At 50.1% G+C, this 26,294-nt stretch overlaps 1 protein-coding gene across 3 annotated transcripts in view; it reads left to right on the plus strand.

The window, feature by feature from the left end:
* Positions 1 to 24,406, plus strand: part of SLC25A43 (solute carrier family 25 member 43) — a 34,314-nt gene extending 9,908 nt beyond the window's left edge. Inside the window, exons 3-6 of one of the 3 annotated variants that reach the window (XM_053201603.1) lie at positions 1,601 to 1,773; positions 20,755 to 20,836; positions 21,715 to 21,849; positions 22,436 to 22,616. In XM_053201603.1, coding sequence (XP_053057578.1) covers positions 1,601 to 1,773; positions 20,755 to 20,836; positions 21,715 to 21,849; positions 22,436 to 22,473 — 428 coding nt within the window. In that variant the 3' untranslated portion in view covers positions 22,474 to 22,616. Of the gene's footprint in view, positions 1 to 1,600; positions 1,774 to 6,853; positions 7,282 to 20,754; positions 20,837 to 21,714; positions 21,850 to 22,435 lie in introns of those variants that run through there. The other 2 variants (XM_053201602.1, XM_053201604.1) reach the window with 2 other exon arrangements.
* The last annotated feature ends 1,888 nt before the right edge of the window (positions 24,407 to 26,294 follow it).

The following is a 26,294-nucleotide window of genomic DNA, read 5'->3' on the forward strand; positions in this document are numbered from 1 at the left end:
ACCCCACTTCAGGTGAGCCCTGCTTCTCTGTCTGTCTCTCTCTCTCTGCCCCTCGCTCACTTGCGCCCCACCCCCTCTCAAATAAACATATAAAGCCTTCACTGACTTCTGAGCTACAGGGGAAAGCCCAAATTCCTTATGGCACACCATCAGCTCCTTCACACACGTGGCCCCCATGGCCCATCCCACCTCCTCTCCTGCCCCGCCTCCACCTGCACTCACTCTGCAACCATACAGAAAAACCTGCAGTTTCCTGGAAACTCCACTCCCTCTGTACCTGCTGTTCCCTCTGCCCGGACTGCCTGTCCTCTCTCCCGATGTCTGGAGAACTCCTGCTCAATCCTCAAGACCCAGTGGAAAAGTTCTCTCTTCTGTGAAATCCTTCCTGATCCCCCTAGGCAAAATTACGAGGATCGTCATGTGCCTAAAGAACTTTGTATAGCCCACCCCGCCCCCCCCCCGCCCCACCCAATTATGGCACATATCCGCTGCCTGTCCCCTCCACTAGAGGGTGAGTATCTCTAGGAATTAGCCTACTCTTTGTGTTTACTCCTCTTTGTATTCCCAGCAGCTGGCACAGGGCCCAGCATATGACATAAAGTCCACAAATATTTTCTGAATGAAGGTAAATGCGGGGTTGGTGCTTCATGTTTAATGTGTTTATTAAATAAATATTATTGCATTTTCCTAAAGGCAAGCAACCCCACTGATGCTATCCCCTCTTTTAAATCTCATTTGAAGGAAATGTAGTACCTCTGTAAACTTAAGATAGCTCCCAAAGTTTCTGGAAGACCAGTCCCTCCTAACCGCTTCCAAAACCTGATTAAGTGCCACTCACTGACTTTTTCTTTATGGGAGTGATTTTTTTTTCCCCCAAGATTTTATTTTTAAACATTTCTAACACCCAACCATCCAGATGCTACAATTAACTTTTTTGCTTTATCATCTATCTGTCCATCCCTCTGGCCATTCACCAGTCCATCTTCCATAATTTTTGATGATTTCCATGTAATTTCCAAACATCGAGGCACTTCACCCCTCAACCCGTTCAACATTGTGTAATCATTATCTAGAGTTCAATATTCGTTTGTGGTTCCTCATAACGTAAAATTTACGTAAAGGGCGCAAACCTTTAGTGAACCATCCCATGCGTTTTGACAAATAACACAGCCCCTATCAAAATGTAGCACATTATCAGCACCCAAGAAAAGTTCCTTCCTATTGCTCTGGTGGGAGGGATTTTATTTATTTATTTAAAAAAATTTTTTTAATGTTCATTTTTGAGAGAGAGAGAGAGAGAGCGCGCAAGTGGGGCAGAGAGAGAGGGAGACACAGAATCCGAAGCAGGCTCCAGGCTCTGAGCTGTCAGCACCGAACCCGACATGGGGCTGGAACGCACGAACCTTGAGATCCTCCTCCGTCATCTGAGCTGAAAGTCGGACACTTAACCAACCGAGCCAGCCAGGCGCCCCTGGTGGGAGGGATTTTAACAAGCCCAGGGCCGTCCTGTTTACTTCACCAGGCTTCCCCACAGGCATTTCTGTTCTCACGCCAGTGTTGCCAGAGACAGAAGCAGCCTCTTCCTGGCCTCGTTTTGCAGGTGCTCTCCCGTTCTCTGCCGGCTCCCTTCTCGTTTACATGAACCTGGAGAGAATCTGGAATGGACCCCGAGATCGGTTCTCTCTCCTCCAGAACTTTGCCAATGTCTGCCTGGCCGCTGCAGTAACCCAGACCCTCTCCTTTCCTTTCGACACAGTGAAGAGAAATATGCAGGTGAGGGGTTATGTTGGGGGCGCGTCGCGTACGAAGGGGCGCCTTGACGTGGGCTGCAAAGAACACTGACCCTGAGTGATGCCGGGTCTCCAGGGCGCTCGTGACCACTCACGAAAATCCTGTGCAACCCCACGCACCCTCCTCCCGGCATTTCTGCTACTAACCTCAGGGCTAGTGGCCCAAGCCAGGTCACCTCTCTGTTCCCACACTCTACTTTTGTAGGTCCTTGTCAAAGCCTCCAGATGAGGCCCACTTTTCTTTCCTCTCTGCCTCAAAGGTGCCTCAATGAGGGAGACTGGAAAGAACCAAAATCAGTTTAGTTTAGTTTAAGTTTATTTATAATAATGCACATGGATTATAGAAAATTTGGGAGGGGCGCCTGGGTGGTTCAGTTGGCTAAGCATCCAACTTTGGCTCAGGTCACGATCTCATGGTTTGGGATTCTCTCACACTCACTCTCTGCCCCTCCTCTCTCTCTCTCTCTCTCTCTCTCTCTCTCTCTCTCAGAATAAATAAATAAACTTAAAAAAAAAGAAAATTTGGGAAATACAGAAAAGTATAAAAAAGAAAACAATAATTACCTATAAACCCAGCACCTATGCACTATGATTAATAGTTTTCCTGCATGTTTGTGTGTGTGTGTGTGCATGTATATATGTGTGTGTATGCATAAATGTATATGATACATGTATATGGAAAGTTGGGTTTTTTACAAACTTGTGTCCCTACCACATATAAAAATTAATATCCTACTTTGTTCACTTATTATATAATGGATATTGCCCCAGGCCATCAGCTATTGAAAATGCCTTTTTAAATTTTCACATAATATTCCATTATATGGGAGCGCCTGGGTGGCTCAGTCGGTTGAGCGTCAGACTTCGGCTCAGGTCATGATCTCATGGTTCATGGGTTCGAGCCCCGCATCAGGCTCTGTGCTGACAGCTCAGAGCCTGGAGCCCGCTTTGGATTCTGTGTTTTCCTCTCTCTGCCCCCCCCCCCCCGCCACTTGTGCTCTCGCTCGCTTTCTCTCTCTCTCTCTCTCTCTCAAAAGTAAATAAAATGTAAAAATATTCTATCATGTGGATGTGCCATAGATTTTTTTTTTTTTAATGATGACTTATTCTTGCAAAGTTCTTGAGGCTAGAATTTTAATATCAGGTTGATGCCAGGGCCAGGCCCCATTTGAAGGCTTTGGGGTGGATCCTTCCTTGTCTCTTCCAGCCTCTGGTCGCTTATTCCTTGGTCTGTGGCTGCATGATTCAATCTCTGCCTCCATTGTGCCATAAATAACAATTTCTTGGTTTTTAAATATTTAGGCTATTTCTAATTTTTCCGGGTGATAACGTTACAGTGAAAACCTTTGTATTTTTTTCACATCTGTGATGACACCCTTCAGCTATATTCCTACAAATCGACTTACAGGTCTCACGATAAAAATAATTGTAAGGCTCTTTTGCTTTTTTAAGTTTGTTAGTTGTTTATTGTGGGGGGGGGGGGAAGACGGGGAGGGAACATCCTAAGCGGGCTCCACACGGCTAGAGGAGCCTTATGTGGGGCTTGAACTGACGAACTATGAGATCATGACCTGAGCTGAAACCAAGAGTCAGATGTTTAACCAACTGAGCCACCCAGGTGCCCCCCCCTTTTAAGTTTGTTTGTTTATTTATTTATTTATTCATGTATTTATTTTATTTTTAAAATTATTTTTATTTTTTTATACTATAAATCGGGGTAAGATGCACTAGAAGTAGGTATTCGGGGGTAAACCTGATTATCTTTTTCCCTGGTATGGAAACCTTCTTGATAACAGATGCACAGAGCTTCAACAAGAAGCTTTGAAATAAACGCAAAGTCATGATGGTTATTGGAAAAAAAAAAAAATCCCAAAGAGGTAATTGCATGGGTTTCATAAAGTATGATCAGCATCCAGTTATGAATAACATCATAAATATCACCCAAAGATATAGGAAGTGAATTCTTAGGGTTGCGGTCAAAGTTTTATTTTACAGGCATTAATAAACATAATAATACCCGGTCCACCCTACTTAAAAAAAAAAATTCACTCCCAAGACAACCACAGGCTGCTGTTCCATGGCAACATGCATTGCTTCCTCTGGCCATTAGATGTCGCTGCAGTAAACGAGGCATTTCTGAGCACTCAGGATCTTAGCCTTGCAGGTAGCGATCTCTGTCCAGTTAACAACCTCCTAATCCCTGCTTGAAATCCACCTTCAGTTTGGAGGGTAGGGAGCCTAGAAACAACAGGCTAACTCGAAACTCTGTTGTGGTGGGTTTTTTCCTGCAAGGCACACGATCCACATTCTCCAAGACAAAGCTTCGCTAGCAGCCCACCCCCCCCCCCCCCCCCGCGGGAGCCTGCCAGTTTTGCCAGTGGAATTTGTAACGAGGGGACTTTGCCTGGGAGCCAGGCTGCCCTGAACTGAGGACACTTAATGGCAATGTTTGCATTCCGCTGGCTTTCCTCCTCGAGCTGCCTGTCAGGAAGCGAATCCACGTCAGGTGTCTGTTAGATAACCAGCTGGGCAGGGAATTTTCTCAACTCCCACACTGACTGGCCACTTTATCTGAATGTCTCGTTCTCCTAATATGCTTTTGTCCAGATACACACACACACACACACACACACACACACACACACACACACAATCTGCGCATCTAATGCCATATCAGGTTGGAACGCTCTCGAACATTAATGAGAATGATCAGAAGTCTCGTTTAACCAGCTGAACCCTTCCTTCACCATGCTTCCACTCATTTTTATTCCTTTCTCTTTTTCTCGCCCTGGCTCCTGGCTGGCATGCTAGGGAATGGGGAGGTAAATAAATTATGAATGTGCATGTTTTGATGCAGTGGTTTCCGGTGGGAAGCGGGGGGTGGGTCAGCCCTGTGCACAAATGGCAGGAGGTGTCCCCCACCCGGTGTGCCGCCTGAAATCGCCTTGGCCGCTCTTCAGTGCATCATGGCTCAAGCTCCTGCAGGCACAGCCTGTCCTTTTCATCTTCATTCTCCCTCACGTGGCCCAGAACGTGGGCCTGAAATGTGTATTTCAAGGCAGCACTGAGTGTACTGAGAGAATAAGTGGCACAGGGAAGATATTGACGGAGACTAATCCGTCTAATTAATCTGTGGGCCCTTAATAAAGGCCGGGGACGGAGTCCTAAGCAAAAGGTTCTCTGGACAGGTGCATGTGGAAGAGAGAGGGAGACCGGCTGCCCTGACACTCGAGGGAGCAGCTGAGAACATGGGAGCCTTGGAACCTGGCGGGCCCTCTGAGAGGGTCAGGTGGGAGGCACCAGGCACCAGCTTGGTGTCGCCCCCCCCCCCCGCCCCACACCCAGCCCAGAATCTCTGACACCCTCCCCCGCGGCCCATGTTAGGTGTCTCCATTTCATCAAATATAAAACCGAGCGCCTGCCTGTTGCTCTGTACCCCAGGGGACTTTGACCCCATCAAGGCTCACAAGGCAAGCAGGATTGGGCCAGGTCAGCATTTGAACTGAAAGTACATAAACTGAAGGACAAAGGTGGTATCCGAGTGGCACAGCTGACCGAGCAGAATACACAGGGTCCCTGAGCGAAGAGAGGCCCTGGGCTGTTCAAACAGCGACGCTGAACCCACCCGAGATGCTTAGCACCTCAGGCTGCCTTTACCAAACGGGGCGCGCTGTCACTTGGTCCGTCCCCTCCCGGCACAGCCCTGTCCTCCTGGGTCTCACACCCAACTCCACGTGTTCAGCCCCGACCCACGCTCCTCGCTGCCCGCTGCGCGTGGTTATCACCTGTATACACTGTCGCCTCTAATGTAATCTGTATCAGACCGACCTCTCCTTCCCCTGCAACTTTGTGCCCAGGGCTTTCCATTTGAGTCCCACCACCCCCCACCCCAGTCACCCAGACTGGAATTCCAGAAGTTGATGCTCACGCTTCCTCTTCCCCTCCCCCAGGCAACCTTGAGTCCAGTTGGTTCTTCATGCCTGCTGCTCCCACCCTGGTCTTTTTGTCGCGGTCCCTGCCCCAACCTAGGACCTTGTCAGCTCCTGCCCAGGCTATGGCAGTAAATCCTCTAACTGGGCTCCAGGATTAAATCCAAAACTGGGAGCGCGCCTGGGTGGCTCGGTCGGTTGGGCGGCTGACTTTGGCTCAGGTCATGATCTCGCAGCTCATGAGTTCGAGCCCCGCGTTGGGCTCTGTGCTGACGGCCTGGAGCCTGCTTCAGATTCTGTATCTCCTCCCTCTGCCCCTCCCCTGCTCACTCTCTCTCTCTCTCTCTCAAAAATAAACATTAAAAAAAAATGTTTAATCTAAAAATGATCATAAGCATTGAACACTAACGTAGCAGGCACTGTGCCAAAAGTACTTCATGCTCATTATCTCATTTCATCCTTAACAACGACCCTACGAGGTGGGTACTGTTCATATGAAGCCCATTTGACAGATGAGAAAACAGAGGCACTGAAAGGTCCCAGGGCACCTGGGTGGCTCAGTTGGTTAAGCGTCAGACTTTGGCTGCGGTCATGATCTCACGGTTCAGTTCGTGAGTTCAAGCTCCGCATTGGGCTCTCTCCTGTCCGCACAGAGCCTGCTTCAGATCCTCTGTCCCCTTCTCTCTCTGCCCCTCCCCTGCGTGTTCTCTCTCTCTCTCTCAAAATAAATAAACTTTAAAAAAAAAAGAAAGAAAGAAAGGTCCTGCAGCCCGCCCAAGTAACTGAGCTGTGATTGAAGACCAGGTAGCCTGGAGTGGCTCAGTCGTGAAGCACCTGACTTTCGCTCAGGTCATGATCTCACGGTTCACTCCCCGCTTTGAGTAAAAAAAAAAAAAAAAAACCACAAGCCCTACTTCCCTCTCCCCCTCTCTCTCTCCCTCTCTCTCTCTCTCTCTCTCTCTCTGCCCCTGGCTCACTTGCGCACCTCCTCCCCTCAAAAAAAGACCAGGTAGAGGTAGCTTGTCTCCAGGGTCAGTACTTCTTCAGTCCCTCAAGCCCAGCCCAGCCCCTGGCTCCCGCCAGCCCCATTTCCTTAAGATCTGCCTGTGTTCTGTCCTTCTTTATTGCCCGTAGAGAACACAAGCTGAAGTTGAGCCCCTTGGCCTGGCCTGCTGCCTGTACCCACTTTGCCACCGCATTGCACAGAGGTCCTATATTCGGAGTTGCAAAATCAAATGCCAGCAGCAACTTGGAAGTAATATGGAGGAAAAAAAAAAAAAAAAAACCGACGCAGGGAAACCCAGATAACAGACACTCACCCACTAAAGACGGCTTTCAAAGGCTTTCTGAGCCATCACAGTCTTTTTGGCTTGCGAAGCATTTTGGAGAGCTAACTGGTTCTGTGCTCACAAAACGTGATTAGCATCCCAATACGGGTCGCGGGAGGAAATAAAGGAAGCCAGTGGAGGCCAAGGCGAGTTCCCCTTCTCCAAGGGTTGGATGCCATTTTGAAACGTGGGCCCAGTTTTTCAGGGGAGGCTACACTCCAGATTTTTATGTCAGAATCTCCCAGTGTTCCAATGTTGGCAAATAAAAACTGTTGAATCTTGCGTGGGCTAAATAAGCCCTGCCTTTTTATAACCTCTGCTCTATTCAAGCCTCCAGTTCCGTCAGAATGATCTTAGTCCCCGCCCCCCGGGCCCCCTAGAGAATGAATAAATGTATTTCACATTCCTGTCACCTCTGCCTGGACCATCTACCTGCCTCTTGAAGGCTCAACTGAGGTGTTTCACCTCACAATGAGGGTGTTCCAGACCACCACGAGGAGGGGATTGTGGGGCAGGAGAGGCAGAGTTCACTAACAATGTGCTTTACCAACAACTGCAGATTGGAAAGCACTGGAAGCCAAGGTTGCTTGGGTGGCTCAGTCGGTTAAGCGTCCGACTTCGGCTCAGGTCATGATCTCACGGTTCGTGAGTTCAAGCCCCACGTCGGGTTCTGTGCTGATGGCTCAGAGCCTGGGGCCTGCTTCAGATTCTGTGTCTCTCTCTCTCTCTCTCTCTCTCTCTCTCTCTCTCTCTCTGTCCCACCCCTGCTCACGCTCTTTCTCTCGCCCTCTCTCAAGAATAAACATTAAAAAGAAACAATTGCAGATACTATGTTTTCATTTTCACCCCCACCCCACCCCTGAGGGCATACTTATTTGTTTCAAGAGCTTAGTGGGTAACACCCCCCCCCGTTTTTTTAATGTTTATTTTTGAGCGAGAGTGCGATCAAGCAAGGGAGGGTCAGAGAGAGGGAGAGGGAGACAGAGAATTCCAAACAGGCTCTGTGCTGACAGCAGAGAGCCTGATACCAGGCTCAAACCCACGAACCATGAGGTCATGACCTGAGCCCAAGTCAGACGCTCAACCCACTGAGCCACCCAGGCGTCCCCCCCCCAAGTAATCCCTTTTAAATGACGCCGTTAGTCTGTATGTGCCCTCTGAGCCAGCCAGTTGAATTTCCTTAGCGTTTCTCTACATGCCCCACCTCCTCCCACGTCTGTGTCTCCGCCTCCCCCCTATCAGGGCCACCTCCTCAAGCCTTCTGTCACCTCACAGCGGGCGTCTCCCCCTTCGGAATGCCCCATAGCTCAACTCTCCTTATGGCTCTCTCCTGGCTCGAAGTCACCCGCTTCCTTGTGTTATAACCTTCCGTGTCACGAGCCCCCCCATCCCCTCGAGACTGCAAGCTCTTTGCCTTCGGGAAGTAGGGCTCACACATTTGTGTGTCCCCACCGCATGTGGCCTCATGTGGCAGGCACTCGATACTTGCTGAAAAATGAATGAAGTTCAGGGCCGGCTTATGAGATCTCACTGCCCGTGAGCACAGAACTGAGCCTTAGCTGCCATGGGGTGAGCTCCAAGTCCTGTGCCCGTCCCTCCCCAGCTGGTCCCATCTGAAGACAGGTGAATATGCTGAAAGGCCAGCGTCGGAGAATTTGTGTTTGTTAGTTTGTTGATTTCAGTAACTGTGGCCCAAGGTGAACGAACGGGGGGGGGGGGGGGGGGTCTCAATCTGTGCTCTCTTGTGACGGGGGAGGCTTTTGTCAGGGGCAAGGGTGGGGACAAAAGTAGGTCAGGAGGAGGGAATGAAAGGAGAGTCTTGCCTGGGATTAATAAATTATAATCTGATAAGAACTACCATTTATTGATCATGCAGCAGGGACGAGGCAGTTTATTATCCCACTCCATCCTCCTTATCAACCCTTTGAAATAAGTGCCGGTACTGGTCCTGTTTTCTAGCTGAGGAAAGGCGGCGCAGAGAGGTTAAGTTACTTGCCCAACAGTCACACAGCCAGCAAGTGGTGGGGCTGAGATTGAACGCAGGCCTCTCCTTCCTCCGGCCCTGTTCTATCTTCCAGGACGGAGTACGGGGCGCTTGTGCCTAGACACCAGGTAATCTGTCCGTTTCTTTCCGTTCCCTTGCCCTGGCCATTTTCCGCTCCTGGCTGTCTGCCGGCTTACTCTGGGGTCTGGCCCCTTTGGGGAGTAACTTCTGCCTAAGTCAGTAGCATTACCTTGGCAGTCTGCCAAAAGGAAAGAAGAAGACACTTTTCGGATCCAGGTGGATGTCCGGACATCCCTTAGGCAAGATGGCTTTGGTTGAGCATCGTTGTGCCAGTGTAGGGGAAGGAGAACTCTCCCCTGGGTTTTCCCAAAAGGTGTAGAGTGCCCTAAATACTTTAGGGATGGCAGTTGTTGGTCATGGAAACAAGGCTGGCCCTAGAGGCAGGCGAGGAGGCAGTAGGGAGGGGCCTGCCTAATTCCACTCCTGTAAAATCACTCTGCCCTGTTCCTCTGACCTGAGCTGGCTTACTCTGGGAATCAAAATGGCCGCCCTGCGCTAAGCAGGCTTCTCTGAGCTCCAGCTCAACAGTAACAGCAGCTCTGATAGGCGCTGACCGCCCCCCCCCCCCACAAAAGGGGTGAAGAAGGAGGTAGGGGAGAGAGCGAGGTCCCCATCTCCACAGCAGGGGTGAAGAAGGAGGTAGGGGAGAGAGAGAAAGAGAGGTCCCAGAGAAGGCCTGCTCTCAGCCAGGAAAGACCGCAGCCCCTGCTGTCAGGAGGAGACCAAGACCACAGCTTGCTGACCCCTCTGCTGGCCTCCAGCCAGCTGGGAAACGCACACACCCCTGGTGGTCACCCCCTCCCCCCACGGAGCTGTTGCTTGTTTGGCTTTGACAGCTACGTTCCTCTTAAAGCCGTAATGGGCAGACTCGCTCAGTGGTCAAGAGTATGGGCTTTGGGGGGCACCTGGGTGGCTCAGTCAGTTAAGCACCTGACGTCGGCTCAGGGCGTGACCTCGTGGTCTGAGAGTTCGAGCCCCGCATTGGGCTGTCTGCTGTCAGCACAGAGCTCGCTTGGGGTCCTCCGTCTCCCCCTCTCTCCGCCCCTCCCCTGCTCACGCACTCTCTCTCTCTCTCTCAAATATTAAAATTAAAAAAAAAAAAATTCCGAGCGTGGGGTCTGGATGCCGGCCCTGCCCCTTACCCCTCTGTGAACTTGCGTAAGGCGTGCAGCCTCTCTGAGCCTCGTCTTCCTCGTCCGTAAAACATGGGGATAAGCGTAGTGCCTGACTCATACACCCGCAGAGAACACAGAATTGGGTTAATGCAGATACAGAGCCGGGCACGCGACAGATCCTCAATAAAACTGAGGTGCTATTTGTTATTGTTCTTGAAGCATCTCTTCAGAATCTATGCGTGGCGTTGGAGGCCCGATTCGAACTATAAAAGCCTGTCCAGGTGTGTTTCCGTGTGCTCTGTGATTGTCATACACACACAAAAGGGCCGGCTAGCCTCACAAAACCTCAAAGGAAAGGACCCTCGATCTCGAGAGAGAATGGGGAGCGGGGACAGTAGGAGGGTTAATGATTCATCGGGTTGGGTGAGCTTGACAGGCATTTACCTAGAGGCCACCGTGCGCCAGCACGGCACAAATCTGTATACTCCCAGCCCTCCGAAAAACTGCTTTCTTGATCTTTCCCCTCAGCCCCATCGGGGTGACGCTAAATTTGGCTCTTCGGGGCCACTGCTGCTCCGGGAGCTGCTCCCAAGGCCTCAGCCGGCTCCACTCCCCTACATCTCAGTCGCTTCCTCGAGTCCCCGCGAGTCGGACCCAGCCGCACCTCTGGTTTCCCCACCCCCACCTCCCGACCCCACACCCAGGAACTCACGGTTTCTCTTCTCTCTTGCCAAGCGCACTACTAACCTGCGGTCCCCTTTGCCTGCTTCCCCGCCATTCCCGTTACCTCGGGCTTTCTGGACTGCTAGTGGCCCCCCTGGTCTGCTGAGAGGTGAGGAGTGCGGGTAGGGGTGGAGGGTAGCTTGTCGGCGGCCGTGATGAGGCCAGCTGCCCACACCCACTGTGCGGACCTCCCCACGGCAGAGCCGGGCGCTCCCCAGCCGTATGTGGACGGCCCTTGGGGGTCAAGGTCTGCCAAGAGCAACCTGGGCCACGTGGTTCACAGGACCATGAAGGTCCTTTTACGCCCATACAGTGGGCTTCTTTTGTCGCTCGGTTATTGGAGACGGGCCAGAAGACAAAAGCTTCCTACCACGACTGCCTTCTGCAGTGGGTGTGGGGACGGGATGGCTTGGTCTTCAGGTCGTGTCTTAACGTGTCCACGGAAGATAAAAGCTGTTTCCAGTAACAGGCCAAAGGTTCTGAGCTCCCGTTTGCTCCAAGTACAAGACCCTTCTTCTTTTTTTCTTTTCTTTCTTTTGTCCCTCCTTTTATGTACTCTTTTTTTATAGTTTTTTAAAAGTTGATTTATTTTTGAGAGAGAGAGAGAGACAGAGAGGGCCCTCACACACGTGGGGGAGGGGCAGAGAGAGCGAGAGCGAGAGCGAGAGCGAGAGAGAGAGAGAGAGAGAGAGAGAGAGAGAGAGAATCCCAGGCAGGCTCCACACTGTTAGCACAGAGCCCCACGTGGGGCTCAGACTCACAAACCGTGACATCATGACCTGAACCGAAATCAAGAGTTGGACGCTTAACCGAATGAGCCACCCAGGCACCCCTCTTTTTTATAATTTTTTTTAATTTTATTTGAGAGAGAGAGTGTGTGTGCGTGAGCAGAGGCGAGAGGCAGAGGGAGAGTGAGAATCTTTTTTTTTTTTTTAGTTTTTTTTTTTTTTAACATTTATTTTTGAGACAGAGAGAGACAGAGCATGAATGGGGGAGCGTCAGAGAGAGAGGGAGACACAGAATCTGAAGCAGGTTCCGGGCTCTGATCTGTCAGTACAGAGCCCGACGCGGGGCTTGAACTCACCAACCGCGAGATCATGACCTGAGCCGAAGTCGGACGCTCAACCGACTGAGCCACCCAGGCGCCCCAAGAGAGAGAGTGAGAATCTTAAGCAGACCCCACGCTCAGTGCAGAGTCCGACACGGGGCTCGATGCCACGACCCAGGGATCACGATCTGAGCTGAAATCAAGAGTCGGGCCGCTCAACTGACTGAGCCACCCAGGCACCTCATTTAAATATTGTTTTTTTTAAACCAAGAATTTATTTTTTTAGAGCAGCCTTAGGTTCAGAGCAAAGTTGAAAGAAAGGTACAGAGATTTCCCACACGTCCCCGGCCCCCACACATGCCCGTCTCTCCCATTCTCACCACCCCCACCCGAATGATACACTTGTTACAATCGATGGAACTCTGCGGGGACATCATAATCACCCAAAGTTTGGACTTTACCTTAGGGTTCACTCTTGCTGCTGTACATCCTATGGGTTTGGACAAATGTATAATGATGTATCGTTATAGTATCCAGAGTATTTGCACTACCCTAAAAATCCTCTGGGCTCTGCCTATTCATTGCCACCCCCCCAAACTCCTGCAAGCACTGATCTTTTTAGTCTCCAGAGGGTCATATATTGGAGGGGGAGGTGAGGGAGGTGGGTTGGCACCTGGGAAGGTGCCGGAGAGGAGGCATTTCAGCTGGGTCCTGAAGGGTCACCGGGAGTTTACCTGGCAGTAAAGGGGGGGAGGGGGAGGTCTCTGCAGGCGAAAGCAGCAGCCTGAACAGTGACAGAGATGTGTGTGTGTGTGTGTGTGTGTGTGTGTGTGTGTGTGTGTGTGTGTTTAAGTAAGCTCGAGGCCCAACATGGGGCTTCAACTCCTCACCCTGAAATCAAGATCCCATATGCTCACTGACTGAGCCAGCCAGGCACCTCTACAATACAAGGTTGTGGGTTTTTTTTAATGTTTATTTATTTTTGAGACAGAGAGAGAGAGAGAGAGAGAGAGAGAGAGAGAATCCCAAGCAGGCTCCATGCTCAGCACTGAGCCCGACTCAGGACTTGATCCCATGACCATGAGATCATGAGCTGAGTCTAAATCAAGAGTCGGATGCTTAACCAACTGAGCCACCCAGGCGCCCCCAACGTTTTTTAAAAAGACAGGTAGGGGTGCCTGGCTGGCTCAGTCAGGAGAGTATACGACTCTTTTTTTTTTTTTTAATTTTTTTAATGTTTATTTATTTTTGACAGAGAGAGAGAGAGAGACAGAGCATGAACGGGGGAGGGTCAGAGAGAGGGGGAGACACAGAATCTGGAACAGGCTCCAGGCTCTGAGCTGTCAGTACAGAGCCCGACGCAGGGCTTGAACTCACGGACCACGAGATCATGACCTGAGCCGAAGGCGGACGCTCAACCGACGGAACCACCCAGGCGCCCCCACAGCATATGACTCTTGATCTCAGGGTTGTGAGTTCAAGTCCCACACTGGGCGTAGAGATTACTTAAATAAATAAATATATTTTTTTTAAATCCTCAAAAAAAAAAAAAAGAGAGAGGTAAAGTTTAAGAAAAGAAGAGAGAGAGGGAAGAAGGAGCTGGGAAACAGTTCCAATTAGGGAATTTACAATTTTTTTAATTAAGTTCATTTATTTATTTTGAGAGAGAGCACAAGTGGGGGAGGGACAGACAGAATCCCAAGCAGGCTCCGTGCTGTCAGCCCAGAGCCCACTGCGGGGCTCAGCCTCACGAACCTGTGAGATCTTGACCTGAGCCGAAATCAGGAGTCAGATGCTCAACCGACTAAGCCACCCAGGCACCCCCGGGGAAAGGAGTCTTTTAGTACCTAGCAAGAGTCCTTTTTTTTTTTTTTAACGTTTATTTTTGAGAGAGAAAGAGAGCACAAGCGGGGGAGGGATGGAGAGACAGGGAGACAGGGGACCCGAAGCAGGCTCTTCCCTGACAGCACAGAGCCCAGTGTGGGGCCTGAACTCATGAACTATGAGATCGTGACCTGAGCTGAAGTCGGACGCTCCACCAACGGGGCCACCCAGGTGCCCCAGCGACGTTGGATGTAGAGATTACTTAAAATCTCTGGGGCGCCTGGGTGGCTCAGTCGGTTAAGCATCAGACTTCAGCTCGTGTCACAATCTCATGATCTGTGGGTTCAAGCCCCTCATGGGGCTCTTTTCTGGCAGTGTGGAACCTGCCTGGGACTGACTCACTCTCTCTCTCTCTCTCTCAAAATAAATAAATAAACTTTAAAAAACAATAAAATCTTTTTTAAAAAGTTGATCAAGCTGGATTAATGAGGAAAGAGACAACGATGTCTCATATAAAATGAAGGACTATGGAACCTTATTAATTTGCATGGCATTCAAATTATACTAACAACCCAGGACTCGGTAAGGAAAATAATAATATAAATAGCATAGAGCGCCCGGGTGGCGCAGTCCGTTAAGTGCCTGGCTCTTGATCTCGGCTCAGGTCATGATCCCACAAGTCTTGTGGATTCGAGCCCCATGTTGGGTTCCGCGTTGACAGCGCAAAGACTGCTTGGGATTCTCCCTCTCTCTCTGCCCCTCCCCTGCTCACACTCACACTCTCTCTGTCTCCCCCCAAATAAACTTAAAAAAAATAAATAAATCCCGTTTTTGAAATGAGGAAACTGAAGTTCAGAGAAATTAAGGAACTTGCTTGCGATCACACAGCTGGTGACTGACAGAGAGAAGGGTTGGAATCCAGGTCTGTGTGACGGTAAGACCCATGCACGTGACCTTTGTGCCCCACTTGGACTTCCCCAAACGGCTCAGCTGTCTGCAATTGTAGGGCCCGGAAAGTTTCTCTACTAGGCTGTCCTTCGTTAACCTACTTTCAGTCATATATAATAAAACAGAATATCCTTCTAAAATTGCGTAATTTAGGTGTCACTAATTTAAACGAACCCCCCCACTCCCCCCGCCGCCCGCCACACACACACGTTGGAATTAGTGACGTTTTTCTGTATTGTGTATTATATGCCCTTGTGGTGGGGGTTCACGAGAGAGGCTAAAGTCTAATGATATAGAGGACTGCTGCCATCGCCAGGGGGGTTGCGACAAGGAGCGGGGTGGGGTGTCCTGCAGGGACACAAGTGAGGTACATGTTGGGTGCAGCACACGTTGTCATTTTATGTCTTGGAACTTAATGCTTTATTTATTTTTGAGAGAGAGCGCGAGCAGGGCAGGGGCAGAGAGAGGGGGACAGAGGATCCAAAGCGGGCTCCACGAGACAGCTTCGAGCCTGATGCGGGGCTCAAACCCACAAGCCACGAGATCATGACCTGAGCCGAAGTCGGACGCTTAGCCGACTGAGCCGCCCAGGTGCCCCCATGTCTTGGAACTTAGAGGCCAAGGTCAGGGAGTCCCTGGGAAGCAGGTCCTGGAGGGCAGGCCGCAGTGACCCAGGAGGCAGAACACCTGGCTTTCGTCCTGGTCACTCTTCCGTTCAAGATCTTGAGTTTTCATCTGTCAAATGAAGTCATTGGAGAGGAATATCATTTTTTTTTTAAGTTTATTTATTTGGGGAGGGCAGAGAGAGGGGGGAGAGAGAATCCCAAGCATTGACAGCGCAGAGCCCGATGCGGGGCTCGATCTCACGAACCGCGAGATCATGACGTGAGCCAAGATCAGGAGTCAGACGCTTAACCAATCGAGCCACCCTGGCGCCCCGGAATATCATTTTCTGAAGATTTTATTTTTAAGTCATCTCTATACCCAAGGTGGGGCTCCAACTCACAACCCCAAGATCAAGAGTCACACGTTCCACTGAATGAGCCAGCCGGGCGCCTCCGTTGGACTAGAATATCTTAAAGTCCCTTTCAGATCTGAGTCTGTGGTTTGGGGATTCGGGGTTATCGGGGCCCAGAGTAATGAAGATCTGGGAACCAGAAGGAGAACAAGACAGGGCCAGGCTTTGTGGTCAGAGACAACAGAAATCTACAGTCCCCGAGGCCTGAGCTTCTTGGTAGTTTGTTTCAGTGATTAAACTTGAGTTTGAGCGTTGCTTCTCTGGCTGTAATTTGCTCGTACATTCTATGGAGATTTATGGAGGATGGCGGAAAGAGGAGAGTAAGACGCGGTCTCAGCCATCAGGAATTACGGTCTCCGGGGGGAAGAACACGAAACAACGAACGAACAGAAAACAGAATAAAATGTCTTATTGACTAGCCGTGTGACCTTGATCAAATCACTGAACCTGTCCCCGGGCCTCAGTTTCCTCACCTGGAACAGGTGCATACGCGGTCAACAAATGCCTGTGGATTAGTAATAGGACTACGACTATTATTATGGGCGACGGGTGTGCTTAGCAAAATAGAACTATCTACACAGTGTTGCAAAACGTTTTAAAAACTCCAGACCACTCCCGTCCTGAGCATTTCAGGCATTTGGTCAGCAAACCGTTCACCGAGCCCCGGCCATGTGATACAGAACTGAACAAGGCCAGTCCCTACGGAGTGCACAGCCCCCTCCGAAAAACGGACATGCGAAAGAGTTGTTTGTATTCACTGTCTCCAGTCTTTCTCTTCCCATCTCTCTTGAATGATGCTCACCAGACTTTGGCCCTTACCACCCAACAGAAACTTCTTTTCTTAAGGCAAGCAGTGACCTCTGTGTCTCTAAACCCAGCGGTCGGTACTCAGACCTCATCTTCTCGGCTCCCTCTGATTCGCTCACTGCCTGCACTTGGCTTCTGAGACACCACCCTGGCCTGCTGTCCCTTCTCAACACCGACAGCCCCTTCTCGGTCTTCTTTGTGTGACTTCTAAATGCGGGGGTATCCCCGGACTCGGGCCCTAAGTGATCTCATCCGGTCTCCTGGCTTTATTTATTTATTTTTTTTTTCCAACGTTTATTTATTTTTGGGACAGAGAGAGACAGAGCGTGAACGGGGGAGGGGCAGAGAGAGAGGGAGACACAGAATCGGAAACAGGCTCCAGGCTCTGAGCCGTCAGCCCAGAGCCCGACGCGGGGCTCGAACTCCCGGACCGCGAGATCATGACCTGGCTGAAGTCGGACGCTTAACCAACTGCGCCACCCAGGCGCCCCCCGGTCTCCTGGCTTTAAATACCATCCAGGTGTTGAGGACTCCCAAATTCTATCTCCAGCCCTGACCCTCTCTCCTGAGCTCCAGACCTGTGTGGCCAGCTCTTGGTTTCGGCTCAGGTCATGATCTCACAGTTCGTGGGATCGGGTCCCACGTCGGGCTCTGCATTGACGGTGTGGAGCCTGCTTGGGATTCTCTCCCCCTGTCTCTAGCCCTTTCCCGCCCCCCCTCTCAAAATAAACATTTTTATGTCACTCTCCTATTGAGAACCCCCCCCAGCGACTCCCATTCTCACTCAGTAAAAGCCAAAATACTTACGATGGCCTACCAGCCATTGTTACTGTCTTGTTCCTTCCATTCTCACCACATTGGCCTCCTTTTTGTCTCTCTAACGCCCTAGGCATGCTCCTGCCCCAGGGCCTTTGCAGATAGCTGCACAATTCAAGTCTTTCAGATCTTTCCTCAAAGGTCTTGCTTGGTGAGTCTCCCTTGACCACCCAAATAAGACTTCAACACCCTCTAGGCACTCCCTGTATCTTTTCCCTGCCCCTATTTTCTTCAGAGCATCCCGTGCCTTTTAATATTTGGTATAATTATTTACCTTCTTTGTCTATTCCTCTCCCCCAACTAGGATTTCAGCTCTGTGGGAACAGGGACTTTCATCTGTTTGTTCACTGCTGTATCCTCAGCACCTGGCACCTAGTGGGTATGAAATAAGCATCTGAATAAATGAAAAGTCTTCAGAGGGGATAATGAGCGCTAATGGAAGCACAGAAATATTGCTAAGAGTGCAGGGGGTGAATGATGCTTTTAATGCCAGGAAAATTGTTATTTAAGGGCCTTGTACGTCATTCTAAGGAGCCTGCTTTGGATCCTCTGTCTCCCTCTCTCCCTCTCTGCCCCTCCCCCACTAGCATGCTTGTTTTCTCTCTCTCTCTCTCTCTCTCTCTCTCTCTCAAAAATAAATTTAAACAAACAAAAAAGAAATACAAGAGTGGCCGAGTGGTTCAGGCAGTTGAGTGTCGGACTCTTGAGTTCGGCTCAGGTCATGAACTCACAGTTCGTGAGATCGAGCCCCACATCGGGCTTTGTGGTGAGAGTGCAGACCCTGCTTGGGATTCTGTCTCTCCCTCTTTCTCTGCCCCTCCCCAACTTACGCATGCGTTTTCTCTCTCTCTGTCTCTCAAAATTAATTAATTAATTAAAAAGAAATACAGAAGAGAGAATAAATTTCATGGGGCACCTGGGTGGCTCAGTCAGTTAAGCATCCAACTGTTGATTTTGGCTCAGGTCATGATCTCACGGTTGGTGAAAATCAAGCCCCATGTTGGGCTCTGCCCTGACGGTGTGTGGAGCCTGCTTAGAATGTTCTCTCTCCCTCTCTCTCTGCCCCTCCCCTGTGCTCAACCACTCTCTCTCTCTCTCTGTCAAAATAAATAAATAAACTTAAAAAAAGAAAGAATAAATTTCATGTGGTCAAGGTGAAAGTCAATAATGGGTTCTAGGAGTGTGAAGTTTTGAAAACCTGTGTGCTGTCCAGGTGGAGATGTCCAGTAGGCAGCTGAGTGCTTGGTTTGGGAGCTCAGGGTGGGAGGTCAGGGCCAAAGAGAAAGATTTGAAAGTCATCTAGCTCTAGATGGTGTTTAAAGCCATGGCTATGGTAGAATTTCCTAGAGAAGTCGTATAAATTGAGGAGGGCAAAACGTTACTGGTTATTAATGCCAAATACTGCTCCAAAATCCAATAAGAAAATACCAAGGGTGCCCGGGTGGCTCAGTCAGTTAAGTGTTTGACTCTTGGTTTCAGCTCAGGTCATGATCTCATGGTTCTTGAGCTCCACGCTTCGAGGAACCTGCTTAGGATTTTCTCTCTGCCCTTCCCCAGCTCACCCTCCCTCCCTCTCTCTTTCTCTCTCTCTCTCTCTCAAAATAAACTTAAAAAGATATTTTTAAAAATCCTACTGAATTTGGCAGTGAGGAGGCCCTAAGTGAATATATTCATTTATTCAAATATTTGTTGAACATTTGCTCTGTGTCAAGGATACAGAAGATACCATAGTGAACCAAACAGGCAAAAATCCCCTTTGCCCCAGAACCAAAATTCTAGTTGAGAGGAACAGACAAATAACAAAAGAAATAAGGGGCGCCTGGGTGGCTCGGTCGGTTAAGTGTCCGACTCTAGAGTTTGGCTCAGGTCATATCACGCTTCATGATACCACGTGAGGTCATGGGTTCAAACCCCGCATCAGGGTTCACACTGATGGTGCAAAGTCTGCTTGGGAATCTCTGTCCCTGTGTTTGCCCTCCTCTGCGCGTGCTCTCTCTCTCCCTCTCTCTCTCATACAAAATAAACTTGCAAAAAAAGTACAAATGAAAAGGGAAAGGGACGTCCGTTAACAGACGAGTGGGTAAACCCTGTGGTGGGGCCGCCCAACGGAACACGACTCAGCAATAAAAAGAACAAATTACCGAGGAACACCAGAACAGGGATGAATCGCAGAAGCCTCAGGGCCAGTGGAAGAAGCCCGTCTCGAAAGGTGACCGGCTGTACGCTTCCATGTATGTGACATGCTCAAAAGGCAAAACTAGAAGGCCAGAGAAAAGATCGGCGGCCGCCCAGGACTGGGAATCGGGGAGGCCCTGACGGGAAAGGGGCAGCGTAAGAGCATCGCGGGGGCAGAGGGGCACTTCTGTGTCCTGACGGTGCTGATGGTCACACGAAGCTCTACGGAGGAAGGAGTTGTTGTCTTTTTTCCTTAAGAGAACGTTTTTTTCTTTTTTTAATGTTTATTTATTTTTGAGAGAGAGAGAGGCAGCATGAGTGGGGGAGGGGCAGAGACAGGCTGAGAGGGAGAGAGGGAGAGAGAGAGAGCACCCAAAGCAAGCTCCGCGCTGACAGCACAAAGCCCAACACAGGGCTCAAACCCGTGAACCGTGAGATCATGACCTGAGCGAAAGCGAGAGTCAGACGCTTAGCCCACTGAGCCACCCAGGCGCCCTGAAGCGAACTTTCTATGTAATAGGAAATAGCAACGCTGGCCCATATTTATTGACCCTTCCCATGTGCAGGACGCTGCTGAGTGCCTTCCATGCACCCCTCGTTTAATTCTCACGAAAGTCCCATGAAGTGGGTACTATGAATAAGGAAACCAAGGCTCAGGGGGGCTAGGTAAGTGCCCAGGGTCACATGGCCAGCAGGTGAGGCAGCCAGGATAGAACCTGACTTGTCTGACTCCAGAGATTCTGCTCTTCTGACTGTGAGACTCTATTGCCTCGCCCGCGTGGAAGATCGTTTTTGTTGTGTGTTTATTTATTTGCTTATTTATTTTTAAGTAATCCCTACAGCCAAGGTGGGGCTCGAACTCATGACCCTGAGATCAAGAGGCACGTGCTCTTCTGGCCGAGCCAGCGGGGCGCCCCTCCCGCCTGGCAGATCTGGATTGCACTTCACGAGAATGCCATGCTAGCCTCAACTAGACATTTCAGAAACAAACCAAAGTATGCGCGACGCTCAGGGTGACCCTGACACCATTTCTGAACGCCAGCTGTAAGGGGCCGTCCCCCTCACGGTGGCCCAGAGCTGTCACGTGCGTATGCAGATGGTATACTGAGAAGTCCTTTCATCTGGTCCCTGAAACTGTTTTACTAAAGGACAAAAATGTGACTTTCAGGGAGGGAGCATTTTGGTGATCGGCCCGGACAGTCCTCGGAGTAGTGATGAAGTCCGTGAACATGGCCAAAAGTGGTGTAAAAGTAAGGATCGCCGAAGTCGAGGTCCAGAAACTGGGTGCGGGAGGGGTTGTCTTACGGATGCCGAAGTTCCCTGAGATGGTGTTGAATCTGGAAGAGGGGGAGCCCCCAGGGGGCACGGTCTTCAGTGAACATGGCAGACCTTCAGGAGGTCAAGAGACGGGAGCAGCAGCAAGGAGTGTGGTTCAGTGACACGAGCCCCTGCCGAGAACTTGTGGCCTTAGAGCCAAGGAGTCAGGGTCCGGGGACGGCGAGACGGATCTGCTCCTCAACCGGGGACATCTGTGACGTGGAGAAATGAGCGGCCCACACCTGAGAGCTTCACAAGGGAGGCCTCAGTTAAGACAGGGAGACGGAGGGGCGCCTGGGTGGTTCAGTCAGTTGAGCGTCCAACTTCGGCTCAGGTTACAACCTCACGGCTCGTGGGTTCGAGCCCCGCATCGGGCTCTGTGCTGACCGCTTCGGATTCTGGCCTCTCTCTCTCTCTCTCTCTCAAAAATAAACATAAAGAAAAAAAAAAAAGACAGGGAGCCAGAGGAGGGAGGCATTTAAAGGTTAAGGGCCTGGGAGAATGTTAATCACGTCCAGAGGGCATAGGTAGGGAAGCCACGTTAAGTATGACGTTTCCTTTGTCCTGAACGGTTGCTTCCTTCCGAGCAAAACAAGCCGCGAAAACGTGAACGGGGCGTCGTGACTTTACTGCGTGTTGATGTTCATCCTGAGCCCATCGACCAAGAGGCCTGTGACAGCCGTTCTTGGCCAGCCTCTTGGCCAGGAGCATAGCAACCGGGGCCCGGACTGGAGACGCCGGCTTCTCTGGCTAGAACATTTATTTCCCGGTGACTGCGTCACCTCATCCCATCTTCTCGATTTCCCGCCAGGCTCAGAGCCCGTGCCTTCCGCACCGTGGAGGAGTGGACGTCCATTTCTCAGGAGCGGTGGACTGCTTCCGGCAGATAGTCAAGGCCCGAGGGGTCCTGGCGCTCTGGAACGGACTGACACCCAACTTGCTAAAGGTGAGAAGGGCGGTCAGTCTCTTCTTCCCCACCTCTTCCAATTCTAGCCCGTTCCCTTGCCGCTGCCCGACAGGATGTATGGAGACACCCTGTCTTGTGCCGACGGTCGCACGAGACCCAGGCGTGGAGGCTGGCAGTCAGCCCCGAGAGAGGGGACCCTGTGCGGCGTTGGGGCATCTGACACCCCACCCCCGAGCAGCTGAGCACTGAGTGTAGAGGCTCCTCCCATGGGGGCTCATGGCCTCCTAAGGGGAACCTAACCCCCCCCCCCCAGCCTAACATCGTTTGCAAAAAAGCGTACAATGTGCCCGCGTGCATCTCTCTGGGGAGAGGATCCCAAGCGTTCATCGTATTCCCAAAGTAGCTCATGACCCTCCCCACCACCACCACCACCGAAGAAGGCAAAGAACTCCGGACTGATCTTGCGCGAGCTGACACTTAAATGATTCCAACCAAGACCAGCATACATCGCCAGCTTTCATTCTGTCATCTTCCCTGATTCCGAGAATCGCGTCAGGTTGACTGCAGACGCACTGACTGTTTTCCGCTTAAAATTTGAACATGCTTTCCATTTCTTTTTACACAGATAGTTCCGTATTTTGGAGTTATGTTTGGCACCTTTGAGTTCTGCAAGAGAATCTGTCTCTACCAAAACGGTTACACTGTGTCTCCTCTGAGCTATCAGCTGACCCCAGGGGTGGATCAGAGTTTGAAGCCCCAGGAATTACGGGAATTTAAAAAGTTCTTCAAAACCAGACAGCTGAAGTCTAAGAAACCAACTCTTTAAAACCGAATGGAGCAAGAAGGGCACTGACTGAAGGCGTGTTACAATCACAGAAAAGAGGTAGCCTCGGAATTGCGTGTGTGTGGAGCGACAAGCGGGTCCTCCTGTCTGCTGCTCTCGGAAATGAGAAGGTTCAGCCGCGTATCACCTCCGAGATCCGATCTGATGTCCTGGTGAACACCTGTGCCAGGGGAAGTTTCCCAACGTGACTGTTTTGTGGCAGCATTCCACCCGATTTCATAACAAAACGTGGCTGTAGCGAAATGTGCAATGTACACGTGCAACTTACACGACACCAAAGAAATGGCACCGCCGCGACCTCAAAGCGACGTGTAGTTGGAGTGGCTGAGCAGATACATACCACACCGTGAGCTTAGCCGCAGGGTCACAGCTTGCACTAAGCCACACTGGCCTAGCTTTGCTCCATTTGACCCGAGACTTCCCAACATAGCTGCTCTGAAACTCCTAATCCTTGCTGACTCCGGAGTGCACACGCTATAGCGCAAATGACACCTTCTCAGAAACTAAATTAAAACGTTTAACATTTAAAAATTATCACTGCCGTAGTAGAAGCATCCTTCTCTATTTAAATTTGAAGTATCTCGGGGCGCCCGGGTGGCTCAATCGCTTGAGCATCCGACTTCGGCCCAGGTCATGATCTTGCAGTTCACGAGTTCAAGCCCCACGCCGGGCTCTGTGCTGCCAGCTCAGAGCCCGGAGCCTGCTTCGGATTCTGTGTCTCCCTCTCTCTCTGCCCCTTCCCTGCTCGCGCTCTCTCTCTGTCTCTCTCAAAAATAAATAAACATCAAAAAAAATTTTTTATGGGCGCCTGGGTGGCTCCATTGGTTAAGCGTCCGACTTCGGCTCAGGTCATGATCTCACGGTTTGTGAGTTTGAGCCCCGCGTGGGGCTCTGTGCTGATGGCTCGGAGCCCGGCGCCTGCTTCGGATTCTGTGTCTCCTCCTCTCTCTGCCCCTCCCATGCTCATGCTTATGCTCTGTCTCTCAATAATAAATAAATCTTAAAAAAAAAAAAAACACTAAAAAAAATTTTTTTTTAATTTAAAGTATCTCAAGCTGAGGAATTTCAGGAATCTTGTTTCAAGAAGGCAGTTTTTACTGTGACCGCTTAATTATACCCCAAAAAAGCTTCTTCCAGTTGAAGTCATGTGCAGGTGAAGGGGCCTGAATTCTCCACCTTTTTAACTTGCTTTAACTTGCAAGCTTACCCTGGAAATAAATTAGTCACGTTATTCTCACAAGATGTCCCCGTTGCCTAAAAAGGATCAAATAGAACATTTGACACACATATCAGAAATACATATATAACTGAACAGAAACGCTTCAGGCTAATCATCTCTACTAGATTTTTTAAAAATCACATTTCAGATTATTCCACCTTAAGGACTCCATGTCAAGTTTCTATAGCTGTACTTTCCAGTAGTGCCTATGTATGCATTAAAAAACAGTAAAATTGTTAATTTACACATGCATAAACACACACACACACACACGCAGGCTTTTGGTATGTTGAAAGTATTTGGGGGGGGCGCCTGGATGGCTCCATTGGTTAAGCGTCCGACTTCGGCCCAGGTCATGATCTCGCGGTCCGTGAGTTCGAGCCCCGCGTCGGGCTCCGTGCCAACAGCTCGGAGCCTGTTTCGGATTCTGTGTCTCCCTCTCTCTCTGACCCTCCCCCGCTCATGCTCTGTCTCTCTCTGTCTCAAAAATAAACATTAAAAAAAATTTAAATAAAAAGTATTTTACCCTGTTACATTTATTTCCCAAAGAAAAATGTGTGGTCATTTGTTACTAATGTGAGTTGTAACTGTAGCCCAGTCTGTTTGTTACAGTTTGGAGGGTGGCAAATTCTTTCCCCACAGTGAGGCGTCATATTTATTACTCTTCGTTTTCCTGGAGGTGAACAATTTTGTTTTCAGCTGTAAAATCTACAAAAAGAAATTATTTTTTTTACTCGATCTAAAATCCTAACCTCAGGGTACTTACATCATGTTAATATCCTCTGTGTATTTTTCCATAGGGTTGACTTTTTCAATAAAGTTACGTGGGGAAAAGGAATGCCTCATTTTTCTAATTTCGGGACCACTCTTAAAACTCTAGTTTGGGGGCCGGGCGCCTGGCTGGCTCAGTCAGAAGAGCATGTGACTCTTGATCTCGAGATCATGAGTACGAGCCCCCTGCTGGACGCAGAGACTGCTAAAAATACATTTTTGTAAATCCCCCTAGTTTTGTCCTAAAAGAAACTTCCAGCTTATTTTCATTTTCTCAGGGGTGTGAAGGGAGCGTTCTGCTTTTCTGCTTTATGGCTGGCAGGGTGCACCAAACTGGGTTGGTTAAACGTCCGACTTCAGCTCAGGTCATGATCTCGTGGTTCGTGAGTTCGAGCCCCGCGTCGGGCTCTGTGCCGACAGCTCGGAGCCCGGAGCCTGCTTCCGATTCTGTGTCTCCCTCTCTCTGCCCCTCCCCTGCTCATGCTCTGTCCCTGTCTCTCTCCCTCTCAAAAGTAAATAAAAGATTTTTAAAAATTAATGTGGTAGCAGCCGTGTATAAGACTGCCAGGGGGCTCCCTGTATAGCCACCGAATCAATGATTAAAGGAATCATCATAGATGAGAGGAGCCAGTAATGAGTCTTGAAGGAAGGGAGAGGACATTGGGGGGTGAAGAACAGGTTGGAGGTAAGTCAAGGATAGGTTACCGGCGGAAGGGGAGGCCCATGTGGTATCGCAAAGAATGGAAGTAAGCAAACAGCGGGGTAGAGTAGGAAGACTGACTTCCACACGTCGATGCAACGGCCGTCGGACCCCCTGGCCACAGCGGTAACGCAAGGCGGACAAGGTCCTTGCCCTCTGGGGCTTTCTAGTAAGGGTCACAGGCCATAAAAAGGTAACCTGCAAGTCAGGTAATTACAGATTGTAATGTTATGAAGGGGATAAACAGGGAGCTTCATCAGAGAATTATGAGGGGGCCAGGGAAATAATGTTGCATCACAGACTCAGGGAAGGCTGCTCTGAGAGCTGACATTTGAGATGAGGCCTGAAGGAAGAGCATTCTGGCAGAGGGAACAGAAGGTGCTAAAGTGGTAGTGGAAAAAGACCGGCGAACCGCGGAGAGGTGAGCGTGGCCTGAGTGGGCTGTGTGAGCGAGAGCGTTAAGAGCTGAGGTTGGACAGAGGGCCGGATATGTGGCCGTTGGGGCCATAATGAGAAGTTAGATTTTATACTTTTTTTTTTTTTTATGTTTTATTTATGTTGAAAGAGAGAGAGTACATGAGCAGGGGAGGGGCATAGAGAGGGAGAGAGAGGATCCCAAGCGGGCTCCGATGCGGGGCTCCAACCCACAAAGCAAACCGTGAGATCATGACTGGAGCCAAAATCAGGAGGAGGACGCTCAACCAACTGGGCCACGCGGGTGCCCCTCAGTTGGCTTTTATTCTAAATGCAGTTGGAGGCCATTGAAGGTTTTTATGTACACAAACGATATAATCTGATTTTCTTTTTAAAATATCCCTCTGGGGATGCCTGGGTGGCTCAGTCAGTCAAGGGTCTGACTCCTGACATCAGCTCAGGTCACCATCTCACGGTGCGCGAGTTTGAGCCCCAAGTCGGGCCCTGCACTGACCCCGTGGAGCCTGCTTGGGATT

Source organism: Acinonyx jubatus, chromosome X (genome assembly GCF_027475565.1).
Source record: "Acinonyx jubatus isolate Ajub_Pintada_27869175 chromosome X, VMU_Ajub_asm_v1.0, whole genome shotgun sequence".
Taxonomy (NCBI): Eukaryota; Metazoa; Chordata; class Mammalia; order Carnivora; family Felidae; genus Acinonyx; species Acinonyx jubatus.